General features: G+C 40.6%; 2 gene segments (V, D, J or C); one reads left to right on the forward strand and one right to left on the reverse strand.

Annotated features, from left to right (window-relative positions):
- LOC132990871 (Ig kappa-b4 chain C region-like) overlaps positions 1-14,562 on the forward strand; it is a 637,710-nt gene that overhangs the window by 226,250 nt on the left and 396,898 nt on the right.
- Positions 5,924-6,388, reverse strand: LOC132991232 (Ig kappa-b4 chain C region-like). The segment is given in 1 exon segment: positions 5,924-6,388. A coding segment is annotated over 1 exon segment (252 nt).

Consider the following 14,562-nt stretch of genomic DNA (forward strand, 5'->3'; position numbering starts at 1 on the left):
ATATAAATAACATGGTGCTCTCTTCCCCACATTGTGATGTACATTTTTATGCAGATGACACAATCCTGTATGCCACCAGCGCCTCTTGTGAATTAGCTATTTAAACTTTGCAGTCAGCTTTTGATGCCTTTCATATAGCTCTCATTAATCACAAGCATATCTTAAATTCTGATAAAACAAAATGTGTTTTACTTTCAAGGTCCTATGTGAACAATATTCCTATTGGTATTCACACACTTCAGGGTTCCCAAATTGAGAGGGTAGAATCCTATAAATACCTAGGGATTTGGCTGGACAATAGGCTCTCTTTCCGAAAATATTAAACTAAAAATAGGATTCTTATACAGAAACAAATCCTGCTTCTCCACTGCCAGTAGGAAAACCATTGTGCAATCTACAATTATGCCTATTTTTGATTACGGTGACATTGTATACATGCATGCCTCTCCCACCGCCTTGAAACCCCTTGATGCTGTGTATCATTGCGCACTGAGGTCCGTGACTTGTTTGAAAGCTCTGACACATCACTGTACCTTGTACACCAAGGCTGGTTGGCCCTCTCTGGCTATGTGGAGGCACACCCATTGGCTAACATTTATTTATAAGTCCATTCTTGTTCTACTCCCCTCCTATCTATGCGCTCTAATTTCACACAACATCGGTAGCTATAGCCTACGCTCGTCTGACCTGTTATTGCTATGTGTACCTAAGGTCCACCCAACGTCATTTTTAGTGGCCCTTTAAGAAGTCTTTACTTTTAAAAATGTATCACTGTATGTTTTATTTATTTTTGAATTGCCGACGTGTATGATATCCGTATTACCATGAGTTAGAGGCACAGATTTTTTTCCCAATTTGTGTGTCTCACCCTGGTCTCACCTCATGGTGTCGCAATTATTCTTGTTTATCCATCTCCTGCTCTCGTTCCTGCTTGACGCATGCTCTCATCGCCGCGGTCTCAATACACTCATCAGCAGCACCAGAGATCCGGTTTTTGCTAGCGCCGTTCATAATGTCTCTTTCTACTTTAAAAAAAACAAAAGTGGACTCAGAAAACAGACAATTTTTTAACACCGAATGGACAAAGAAGTATCTGTTTATTTCTGTTTCTATGAGGCCCGTGTGTTTACTATGCAACGAGTGCGTATCGGTGTGCAAGGAATACAACTTGAGAAGACATTTTAAAATGGCCCATGCAAACTTTGACACCGTTTTCCCGCTGGGTTCTGATGCTCGCCACCAGAAGATATTGGGGCTGACTGCATGTTATGACCAAAAAACGTTGCACACTTTTTCGGGCTTGTACCGAACAAGAGAGAGCTTCATCAGCATCGCTACGAGTAGCATGGCAATTAGGCAAAAAGAAAATGCCATTTACATACGCAGAGACTGTCAAGGAGTCTATGCTTGTATCGATTGAGGAGATGGTTACAGATGAGAAAACTCAAAACAGTTTGATTGATTCAATCAAAAAAAATCCATTATCAGACACTTCAGCCATAAGGAGAGTGGAGGTCCTCGCATCGGACGTCTTCATGTTTTTTTTTGGAGAAACTGAGGAAAGCGGAGGTGATGTCGCTAGCTGTGGATGAATCAACGAACAACAGTGATATAGCACAACTGTGTATTTATGTCAGATTCTATGACAGTGACTGTTTTCGGGATGATCTACTTGGATTAATTCCTTTGGAAGGTCAGACGACTGGTGAGATATTATTTTAAAAAATGATCTCATTCTTTGAAGAGAACAATTTAGACTTGGGACGTATTAACATGCTAGTAACGGACGGGGCACCCGCGATGGCGGGCAGGACTCAGGGACTGTCAGCAAGGTTGGCGGTTGTTTCTCCACAGCTGAGATCACTACATTGTTTGATCCACCAAAGTCTCCTGTGTGCTAAACTAAGCGGTGAGTTAAAAGAAACCATGGACTCTGTCATGGCAGTAATTAACTTTATTCGTTGTACATCCAGCTTACAGCACCGCCTTTTCAGACAGTTGTTGATGGACATGTCATCACAATATAATGACTTGCTTACCCATAAACCCCATGGCTCAGCAAAGGAAACGCATTGAAAAGTTTTTGTGAACTCAGAGAGGAGATACTGGTGTTTCTCCGTAATTCAAAGCAGAAAAAGACCAATACTTTTCTGTGTCTTATGGAGAACGAGGACTTTTGTGCTACTGTTTGCTTTTTGTGCGACATTTTCCATCACATGAACCAACTTAACACGGAGCTGCAAGGCAGGGATAAAACAGCGATTCAGCTTGTGGAGAGACTTAATGCTTTTCAGAGAAAGCTCTCTCTTTTTTCTGCTGATCTATGTCCAGGCAAAATGCTTCATTTCCCCACACTGTGTAAATCAGGCCTACCTATCACAGAGGCAATGACGAGATTTATAGATGCTTTGAAAATAAACTTTGCCTCAAGATTCGAACATTTCAGTATCCCCACAGAAGTAATGACATTTGTGAAGGACCCTTTCTGTGTGGATGTCGAGGGAGAGTTTGCATTTAATGCAAAGTAACTGGTCACCTCACTGGATGAGGCATCTTTGCAACTTGAACTGATTGACATTCAGTCATCTGATGACCTGTGCCAGTCATTCCAGCTGACAGGTTTTCAAAAGTTCTGGACTCATGCAGTGAGCAAGGAAAAATTCCCTCATTCAAGGAGTCTGGCGCTTTTCATCCTCACTATGTTTGGCTCAACTTACACATGTGAATCCTCATTCTCACACATGAATGCCATTAAGACTACTAACCGTGCATCACTCACTGCCCAGCATCTGCACCACTGTCTGCGCATTGCTCTGACAACCTACACTCCTGACTTCAGTGCTCTTGCTAAATCAAAAAAATGTCATTTCTCTCATTAAATGTTGGCTACATAATAAACAACAGTTGTAAGTTATACGTTTTGATATTTGCAGGTTGTTTGCACCAGTTTGAATATTACTGCTGAATCTTTTATATCAATAATGCAATATTATGCACTTAATGTGGCCACTGGTGTGGACAGATTTTTGATAAATGGTGCATTTTCAATACTGAAGGATTTTCCTTGTAAAAAAAACTCTGCACTGTCATTGTTAGATTTCTATCCATAGTTAGCAACTGCTGGCTGAGCAGACTGTTCTAGGCAGCAGTATTGTTACTATTTAGGATTAAGTTTTGCAGGTTGTTTGTTACAATTTAAATGTTACTCAGGTGTCTTAATATTCACTTAATGTTATATTATGCACGTAATCTAGCCATAGATGTGGTATGGCTCACATGGACTGTTTATTAAGGTGTCTGATGATGCAATATTTGCCTTGATAGTTTGCACCTTTATTGTTATAATGGATTGTGACTCAAAAAATGTTTTGTTGCTAAGATTGAGTGCACTTAAGCCCATCTTGTCTGTTAATGAAATGGTTAAATTTCTAAATGTCTGGTATTGCTCACTCGGACTATTGCTCACGTTATATGGCCATTTGAATGTAGACATGACTTTTTTTATGTTGTGTCATGATGCAATGCAATGTTGCTGTTGTGCATTTAAAAATACAGTATGCACTTTCCAATATGTTGTTGTTCCCAATGGTATTCAAAAAGCTTCTAAAATGATTACCCATATTTCGAGCCTCAGGCCCCTCATTTGGTATTCATTTTTGGTATCTGGCCCTCAGTAAAAACTAATTCAATAGCCCTGCACTACAGGCTGACTTGCGTCGAAGTGATCTTGTCACTCTAGTGCAGGGGTGTCAAAGTTCGATTGGGTCGGGGGCCGGATTTGTTCAAATGAGACCTCAAGTGGGCCGGACTAATTTTGCAGACATCACTATAACTTGACACATGGATTTATAGACTAATGTATGATTAGAAGACAAAAAAAGGTACTTGTATAGAAAACTGCATGTTAACGCAGAAAATGTAAAAGTACATTAAGCAGGGGTTAACTCTGTCATTGCAAACTGCATGTTGGCACATGGAAATATTTAAATGTACCACATTACAGAAGAAAACATCAATAATTATGTTTTGTTTGAGATTATTATTTTATGTTTTAATATTTCTGTTCAAGGTTATAGAAACTTTGACACAGGTTATTCTACCTGCCCTGGGATCAGTGCATTAGAGAGAGAGAGAGAGAGAGAGACTTTAGATATGTGTGTGTCAGGCCACAGCACAGTTTACACTCGTTAAGGTTCATTACAGATTAAACCTGCTCACATGAATAAGTTATCACAAACACACAGAGTGTCTTTGATGCAAAGACCGAAGTCATCTTCAGGTATTTTAGTGTTAGGCATTATAAAATGATAACATGTTTCCAAACGAACAGACTTGAATTTATCCTTCAGCGTTGCGCACTGCAGTCTGATCAGCTCCGTGTGGAGTGCACGTTTTTCAACTAAGTAAACTCAGTTAAACGACTCTTGATATGAGTCTGGCAGTCCGTTCTTCTACGTGTCCGCACTATCGTAATCTATCGTAAAACTAGTTGGGAGATGCATCAGGCTCAACCCGTAGCTTTGATACAATTCTGGCAACTTGTGACCAAATAAAACTAAAGAAATGTCGCTCCTTCGATCTCTCTTGAAAACCTACATTCTGTGTCACCTCTCTCAGGTGTTCAGCCTGTTTGCTGATTAGCGTAATGCAGGAGCAGCTTGTGCGCTCGACTCGTCTTTTTCATGGTTCTCCCTGCTGAGAAGATAGTTCAAAGTGCCCCATTTAATTAATTTTCGTATCATGATATCAACCTTTAAGTTGCTCATTATACATAGGTTTTAATACAATTCGGGAGAAATACGTATTACAAATATTTAATTTATAAAAAATCTCAAAATATTTTTCAATACATTTCCTCCTCCTTCCCAAAACGTCTCGCGGGCCGGATGAAACCTGCTGTCGGGCCGGATACGGCCAACGTATGTCTGACATCCCTGCTCTAGTGGCATTTAAAGGGATGCTGAAAGAGCACAAATTTAAATCAATTGGGAGTTGTCTATGTTAATAGCCTTGCTTTGGACACCTGACTTGACTTTAAATGTGTTTGTATGATGTTTTTGTGCATATTGGCTATGCATCTACTTTGTGTTTTTGATGTCTGTTACTTCTTTCTTTTTTATTATTTTAATATTCAATGAGACTACCTGGTAAAATAAAAAAATCTACATGGTGCTAGTGATGACTTGGTGATATTATGGGTTTTCCACCAGGCTGCCAGAGGTGAGGAGATGGTGATGGTTGTGTGGTAGTCCTGTTCCTTAATTGATTGTGGTTGAAAGGAAAAGCCCCTTTTTGAAACAACGATTTACTTCAATTCATTTGTAGTTTGACTTTTATCCCCCAGTTACGGCTGCAACATTCCTGGTGTTACAGTCTGAGTGAGTGACACGCCAGCTGCACACAAGTTGATGATTTTTCAGTGAAATTCATTGTCCTGGTCTTGTCTCATTCTTGTCCTGCCTTGGTCTTGATCTTATCTCGATCTCTGAGCACTCTGGTCTCGGCTAGTCATGCTGGCTATCATGTGTTTTGTTCATTATTACCGACTATTGTAGAGACTAGAGCACAAAACAAGTTTACTGTCATTTGGGAATTTATATAAATTATGAAAAATGATATCGTTTGAAGTTCTGTGATCACTGATGGCACTCATCAAACATATTGAGGAGCTCAGTCTGAGTTTAAAAACAATGTTTATGTCTCATCATGATGTGTTTTTACTCATCCTTTGTAAAGTTATCATGGAGAAACTACATTTCTTAATGTAGTCACTGGCTCCATGATGATGAAGTATCTTAAAACAGTTTGTGATAAAAGAAAAGTCATTTTAACAACTTTGAAAGAATTTAAAAAAGACAAAAAGTGTATTTCTCATTGATTTAATGAACAGATTATCAGAAAACGATACACACACATCTGAAGCAACAAGCTAATATTTATTCTTTAGAAACATGAAGTAAAGAGAGAGAGAGAGGTGCAGAGTGAGAGCAGTATCACAGTAAAACCAGCAGCAGAGTCCCAGTGAGGCATTACTGGGAACACTGGTCTCTACTCAGACTTTCTTTGACTGGAGCCTGGGCGCCCTGGGTGGCCTCACAGGTCACAGAGCCCACCTTCCTCCACTGGTCTGCAGAGAGCCTCAGGGTGCTGCTCCAGCTGTAGAGAGCGTCCTTCTCCAGCACCGCAGGGCTCCTGCTCTCCTCCCAGCTGCTGCTGCTGCTGCCGTCCACCTTCCAGGCCAAACTCCAGCCTGAGGGGAAGCCCTTGTTGGCCAGGCACATGAGCGTGGCCTTCCCCTGCTCCAGCTCCTCATTGGAGGGGGGCAGCACCGTCAGGGTGGGACGCACATCACCTATAGGAGACACCAATCAGATTAGAGGACAGGGAGCACACAATAGTCAATCAAACACCAAACCCTATAGGACACCTTTAATGTCTGAGAGTTGATTTTCTTTTTTTAGGAGTTTCTGTCAGATGTTTCTTTCTGCTCCACCGGTCACTTACTCACACATTGTTTCACTTCCTCAACTGAACACATTAAAATGTTCTTCATGTGAATTCAAATCAGAAAAATGTCTAAATTAGACGCATAAAGAGATCAGAGGTTACGTACATTTTTAAACACTGTTCTTTATGTTTGTTTTGTTCGGTTCTTTCAAACAACTGAATCAGATAAATACCTTAAAGAGTTGTCAGAAAATGAATCTCAGGAAAACATTTAATACACTTCTCTTTATTAAATATCAACCTGTTTATGTTTCAGTGTGACAGAAATCAAACTGTCCTGAGTGAACCTTCACGGTAAAGCAGAATCGATAAAAACACGTTAAGAGTTCAAATATTACAAATAAACAGAGAGAAAGCTGCTGAACACAAACACATCAAGATATATATTAGACATACATATAAATAACATCTGAATAAATCTGCTTTGTAGTTTTGTCAGTGTTTGAATTGCAGTAGCACTGGTTTGATATCTCTCTATGCTGATGATATCACACCTTATTTAACAGATTTACAATATTTCTTTGAGCTAAAACACTTTCATTTAGATTGTTTCATCTGTTTTTTATAAACATAAACCACTAGACATGTTAAAGCCCTGACCATTAACATTTTCACTAAAGAAAGCTGATTTAATGATTTTCATTCAGTTGTTTCAGTCATTAAAGGCGTCCATATCGATTGTTAGAAAAACCTCATGAATAGAACATTATTTAGCAGCTGTCTTTGAGGTTGTCAAAGTGTGACACCTGAATGAGTCTCTGCCTGCAAGACCTCTGAGACCAAAAGAAAACAGAATTTAAAAAGATTATAACAAATTAAAGAATGTCTTTCTTTGAGATATTAAAATTATTTTTAAATAATTTTCTCAAGAATATTATTAATTATTGTGATTTATATCAGAATAAATGTTTCTAGAAGCATGAACATGAAATCATATTACATTAAGTTTTCTAATTAATTGTATAATTAATTGATTGATTGATAAACAGAGTAATGACAGTGATCCCTGTTGGAGTCAGTCAGAACATTTCCATAGAGAGCCACTTTGCATCAGCAGCACCATGCTCCAGTGCTCTGGGAGAGTTTATAGTCCTGACAGTTGAACACTGGATGACTGACAGCTGTCCTTCATCACAACAGAAATCCTCGTCCTCATCATCAAAAACATGACTTTGATCTGCGTCCTCATCTTGACTCTCCTCCTCTGCTGCTGCTTCACAGGTAATGTCCAGAGAATCAAACTCCTCTCCTCTATGAACATCCGTCCCTCTGAAATGAAGCCCACTAAACCCTGATGCTGCTTTCTGTTTTTGTCTCTGTATCCTCAGAGTCCAGAGGACAGGTCACAGTGACTCAGCCTGCAGCAGTGACCTCTGCTCTGGGAGCCTCCGTCTCCATCTCATGTAGGACCAGTCAGAATGTTCATGTCTATAACAGTAACCACTTTTTAGCCTGGTACCAACAGAAAGATGGAGGAACTCCTAAACTGCTTATATACGCTGCTAGCACTCGAGCATCAGGGATTCCAGATCGTTTTTCAGGCAGTGGATCAAACTCTGCCTTCACTATGACCATCAGTGGAGTCCAGACTGAAGATGCAGCAGTTTACTACTGTCAGAGTTTACACTATATCAACAGTCAGTATGTGTTCACACAGTGAAATAGCGTCGTACAAAAACCTCCCTCAGTCAGACTGAACAGAAACTGAACTGACTGCTGCAGCTGGAAGTTTCTGCAGAGACTGACACACTTCACAGAGGACACACACACACACACAGACATTAACACACACACATGCGTGCACACACACATACACACACACACACACACACACACACACACACACACACACACACACACACACTGTGATTGTAACATCAAAGGTGGTCCAAATGTACCCCTACATACCCCTTAACAAATCTAAACTTTATCTAAAACTCTTAAAACATAGCCTCCAATGGAATGACTAACACACGCATGCACTGGTTTAGATCCTAACTCTCTGGTCGCGCTTAGTTTATTCAACTGAAAACCTTCAAATCCTGGGGCGCTGGTAGCGCAGTGGTTGGTGTGTGCGCCCCATGTGTGGGGGCTGTGGTCTTCTAGGCGGGCGGCCCAGGTTCGTGTCTGGCCTGTGGCTCCTTTCCCGCATGTTATTCCCCATTCTCTCTCCCTTATTTCCGTCTCTATCCACTGTTCTATCTCTCAATTAAAGTAAAAAAAAAGCCCAAAAATAAATCTTTAAAAAAAAAAACTTCAAATCTCAGCCATTTCCAGTCACTACAGGTGGTCCTCAGAGTTCTGTCCTGGGACCTCTTCTGTTAATCATCTATCTCCTTCCTCTTGCCCATATCTTCTGTAAATATTACATCCAGTTCCATTGCTATTCGGATGACACCCAGCTCTATCTGTCCACCAAACCGACCTCCTCCCTCCCGCTTACTTCCCTGTCTGATTGCCCACAAGAAATGAAATCCTGGTTATTCTGCAACCTCAAATGAAACAGTGACAAAACAGAGGTTCTCCTCATTTACACCAAATCCACAATTTCAAAACCTGACAGTTTTCTCTCACGATTGACCACTCCTCAGTTTCTCCCTCCCCTCAGGTTAAGAGTCTAGGTGTCATCCTCGACAGCACACTATGATTCCAAGCTCACATCAATAATGTCTCGGTCTGGTTATTTCCATCTTCGTAACATTAATCGCCTCCGCCCATCCCTCACACCCAACAGTACTGCCATCCATGTCATCACCCTGGTTACATCCTGCATTGACTTCTGCAACTCCCTTCTCTTTGGTTTCTCTCTCAGGTCCATCCACAAACTTCAACTGGTCCAGAACTCTGCCGCTCGCATCATTACCAGAACGCCCTCTGTTAATCATATCACTCCTGTCCTTCAGCAGCTTCATTGGCTTTCAGTTAAATATCGCATTGACTTCAAAATTCTGCCCCTCACCTTTATGGCCATCCATAACCTCACTCCTCTGTTCCTCTCTGAACTCCTGCACATCAACACACCCACCCGCACTCTCAGGTCTTCTTCTTCAATTCAATCCACCACAACAACCGCCTGCCTGTCCACCTTGGAGTCCACAGAATTCAGTTGTTCTGGTCCCAGCCTCTGGAACTCCCTCCCACCACACATCCGTAATATTCACTTTCTGTCCATTTTTAAATCTAATCTCAAAACACATCTTTTTAAACTGGCATATTCAGTCTGATCATTCTCCATCCAGTCTCATGAATCCTCCTCACAATGATTTTATACATCCTGTAAAATTTTCTTTTTAATGTTCATTTTATCGATGTAGTGTTACTTTGTTGTTTTTATCTCTGTTTTCTAAGGTGACCTTGAGTGCCTTGAAAGGGGCCTTTAGATAAAATGTATTATTATGGAAGGAAGTGCCTAGCATGACCTGAAATAATAGAAAGACAAAATAAATCATTAAACTATGTCCCTCTAACTTTAAAGCCTTCAATAACTATTGTGAGGCTTCCAGTGAACTCATATGATGTTACTCTGATAAGAAACACAGAAAGCTTCCTTTAAAAGGACCTTAAACCTGCAAAAACACAACTCTCTTTAGAAGTGACATTAACAAACATTTAGCACATTCTTGCAAGAAAATATTTTAGCAGGATGTCTAAACAGCAGGTGGAGGAATGATCTAAAATCAATGATGAACACAATGAATGAGAAGTGGAGTAGAATATAAATAAAAGTCAGTAATTAGTCTACCTCTTCTTAAATAAATGAGTGTAACAATGATAAAACTTTGTATGAAAACACACAATGACTTTGTATGCTGACAAATCTCTGCAGTATGTTTCGAATGACCTAAAAACCTCTCATTTTCAAATTTGTTTTCAGCACATTTTGAATGAGCTAAAAATTAGCCATTTTCTCATTTCCATAGAGAGCCACTTTGCATCAGCAGCACCATGCTCCAGTGCTCTGGGAGAGTTTATAGTCCTGACAGTTGAACACTGGATGACTGACAGCTGTCCTTCATCACAACAGAAATCCTCGTCCTCTTCATCAAAAACATGACTTTGATCTGTGTCCTCATCTTGACTCTCCTCCTCTGCTGCTGCTTCACGGGTAAAGTCCAGAGAATCAAACTCCTCTCTATGAACATCCGTCCCTCTGAAATGAAGCCCACTAAACCCTGATGCTGCTTTCTGTTTTTGTCTCTGTATCCTCAGAGTCCAGAGGACAGGTCACAGTGACTCAGCCTGCAGCAGTGACCTCTGCTCTGGGAGCCTCCGTCTCCATCTCATGTAGGACCAGTCAGGATGTTTATGGTAGTAGCTACTTAGCCTGGTACCAACAGAAAGATGGAGGAACTCCTAAACTGCTCATTTACCTTGCTAGCACTCGAGAATCAGGGATTCCAGATCGTTTTTCAGGCAGTGGATCAAACTCTGCCTTCACTCTGACCATCAGTGGAGTCCAGACTGAAGATGCAGCAGTTTACTACTGTCAGAGTTTTCACTATATCAACAGTCAGTATGTGTTCACACAGTGAAAAAGCGTCGTACAAAAACCTCCCTCAGTCAGACTGAACAGAAACTGAACTGACTGCTGCAGCTGGAAGTTTCTGCAGAGACTGACACACTTCACTGAGGACACACACACACACACACACACACACGCGCGCAAACACACACACACACACACACACACACACACACACACACACACACACACACACACACACACACACACACACACACACACACACACACACACACACTGTGAAGAGAATAAACACACCATCTTTTAAATATCAAACATTTTCAGTCCACTTCTCCCCCCTCTTTCCTCACCATGATGGTCAGACACAGCTCATTTACATATTTAAAGGTACAGACACAGAAACAGCCTGTTCTGAGCAGGGCTGAAATAGAGGGATTTATAGGCATGATCAAATACAGGATCAGAGTGGATTTAGAACAAGAAACTTCACACACAGGGGAAGAGGAGGAGAATATGTGAACTTAAAAGAGGATGTTGTGTTTTGGGGGAGCATAAAGTAAAACTTGAAACAGGTACCAATATTGTTTGACTTTTTTTGGCAGGTGGGCTTTATGTGCCTTTATTGTAGAGATAGGAAAGTGGATAAAGTTAGAAATCATGGAAACAATATGATGGAAAGGAGCCACATGTTGGCTTCGAACCTGGGCCAACAGCCTCCGTACATGGGGCGAGCGCATTAACCACTACGCCAGCTGCGACCAATTTTGTTTGATTTTAACTGATAACTTATCCAAGTAAAAAATTCTGGTTTCATGACAACCAAACTAGGACTTCAGGTTCAGGTTCAGGTGACTGTATCTGTGGGCAGATTTGTTTTGCAGCCAGCAAAGCGACGTCCATCATGAAACACAATATGAAACAGATGTAACAAGAAACAACACAGTGAAGAGAAGGTCAACAATTTAAATTGTATTTATTGAATTAGGACATTGCACATGAATCAGCAAATCCCATCAAAGTCAATATGCCGGAATTAGCACAAAAGCTACATTTCATCTGTAGTCCCTAAAGGCAGGTACGAACAAAAAACATAAAATACATTTACAATTACAGGACAGCAAACAAAAGAACTCACAGACACTTTTACAAACAAAAATGGACACGATTGTCAGATAAGAAATAACAGACCAACATGATAAAAAAGCCTATAAAATATATTAATAAAGAAGATAAAAATAATAAAAATACTTAAGATTTCACCAATCAGGGCTGATAAGAGAAAGAAATATCAGTCAATAAGATCAATAAAAAATCAGAATTAAACAACCATTTGAATTAATCAACACTCGTATGATGAAGATCAACTTCATGAACTTTTTAAGACCAACATGATTCAGCTTGTAGCCTCCAGCAGGGTCATCAAAGTTCACAAGCTGAACGTGTCATATTAAGTTAATAAGATAAGACAAGATAAGATAGACAAGATGAACTGTATTGTCCCAGTGGGAAATTTGCCTTGGACTTCATCAAATTGATCTTGATCTACAAGTCCGCTTACACAAATATGGTTTGTGTAGTTTATTGTTAGTGTTGATTTAAAACGATGAGAAGCAAGCTACATTCTCACATAACTGTTAGATATGTTGTGATGTGCTGATTTTCTTTGGACACAGATCGGGAGTTTCAGAGGTTAAATCCAACTAAATTCCCCAGAATTAAATTACAGCAGTCCCTTTGAATTCATATCACCATGGAAACCTTTCAATCTCACACACAGTTGTCCGAGATGATCATCATCAACAACAATATCTAAACCGTCGTCATCAGGTCGTAGGTACTTATAAAGTGCTGGGTCTTTTGCTTTTTCTGAAAGGTGCAGAGGGACTCTCCAGATCGAATGGAGTTTGGAAGTTCATTCCACCACCAGGGGGCGACAGAGGAGAAGAGTCTATTTAGCGTTTTAGCACCCTGTTGTGAAGGTTGGATCAGACGCCTTTCATTGGCAGAGCGTAGTGGGGGGAGGGAGTGTAGACCTGGATGAGAGAGTTAAAGTAAGGAGGAGCCGTTTTTGTGTCTGTTTTGTAAGCGAGCAGTAACTGGGAGCCAGTGTAAGGAGATGAACAGCAGAGTGACATGTGCTCTTTTAGGAAGGTTGAAGACCAGTCGTGCTGCTGCATTTTGTTTCATCTGCAGGGGTTTGATAGTGCATGTAGGAAGACCTGCCAGTAGAGAGTTGCAATAGTCGATGTGTGATATCACTAGATCCTGTACCAGGAGCTGTGTAGCATGTTCTGACAGGTAAGGTCTGATCTTCCTGATGTTGTACAGGGCAAATCGACTCCATTTGTTAGTCTTAAGAGCTTTATGCAACATTTAGGGTTTTTCTAAGACTTCTGTCTGTCCCACTGTCTCCCTCCCTCTCATTGGTCCTCATTCACTAATATGTGTGTAGAAATGTTCTTACTCTGCGCATTAAATAAGTGCATACGCAAAATAACCGTCAGATTCATGACACGTGTTTACCAGCATATTTTGTTCTCACCACCAGGCGTATGTGAGTGAATCAGAATCATTCTAAATCGGCAGCATACTACCACACCCCCATCTCTCCATATAAGGACATCCGATTGGTGTATCAGGACGAGAGCGGAGAGGTGGAGACATGTAGAAGTTTTTAGGAGATGGCCCAAAAAAAGATTGGTGTGTCTGGGGGTTTAGATGATGTTACAGTTAATTACAGAGTTGCAGCAGTACGTGCGTTGGCAGACAGAAGCTATGGCAAGCCCTTTTAACATTAAAACAGTCTGGCTGACAAGTAGCAATTTAGTTTTCACCAGTGGAAATTACATTTCAACATGTTGAAATGTTAATTCAAGATATCTGTAAAACCATTTTACACGTTACAAATATATTTTTACTTGGCGAAATGTAATGTCAATGTACTATAATCTAGAGGAAAAAAAACAACTCCACCAATCTGTTAGATTGATAATCAAATGTACCTTTCTCCTTTATGTTTATCACAAGGTGGGGTTTGGTGGTCCATGGAGCCATTGATGGACACTCTCGACTGATCACATACTTGAATTGCAACACAAATAATCGTGCCTCCACTGTACTGACACAGTTTGTAAAAGCAACCTGCATGTATGGCCTTCCTTCCAGAGTTAGATCAGACTATGGAGGTGAGAATTCACAAGTTGCACTGTTCATGAACCTTGTTCAAGGTGTGGAGAGGAGGAGTCACATCACAGGCGAGTCTGTCCATAACCAAAGAATAGAACGTCTTTGGAGAGATGTTTTTCTGCATGTTCTACAATCTTTCTATGATACATTTTACTCTCTTGAGAATTCTGAGCTTCTTGATCCTGAGGATGAACTCCACAAAATGGCACTGCAAATTGTCTTTCTGCCAGAAATTCAGAAAAGACTTCAGAACTTCAGAAATGCCTGGAATAACCACAGTCTGCGCACAGAAAACAACAGAACACCTGTCCAAATCTGGATTGCAGGAATGCTGGCCAATATGGAGATGGACAGCACAGCCATCAACAATGTGTTTGATGAGGACC

The sequence above is a fragment of the Labrus mixtus genome, chromosome 16, assembly GCF_963584025.1.
Source record: "Labrus mixtus chromosome 16, fLabMix1.1, whole genome shotgun sequence".
Classification (NCBI taxonomy): Eukaryota; Metazoa; Chordata; class Actinopteri; order Labriformes; family Labridae; genus Labrus; species Labrus mixtus.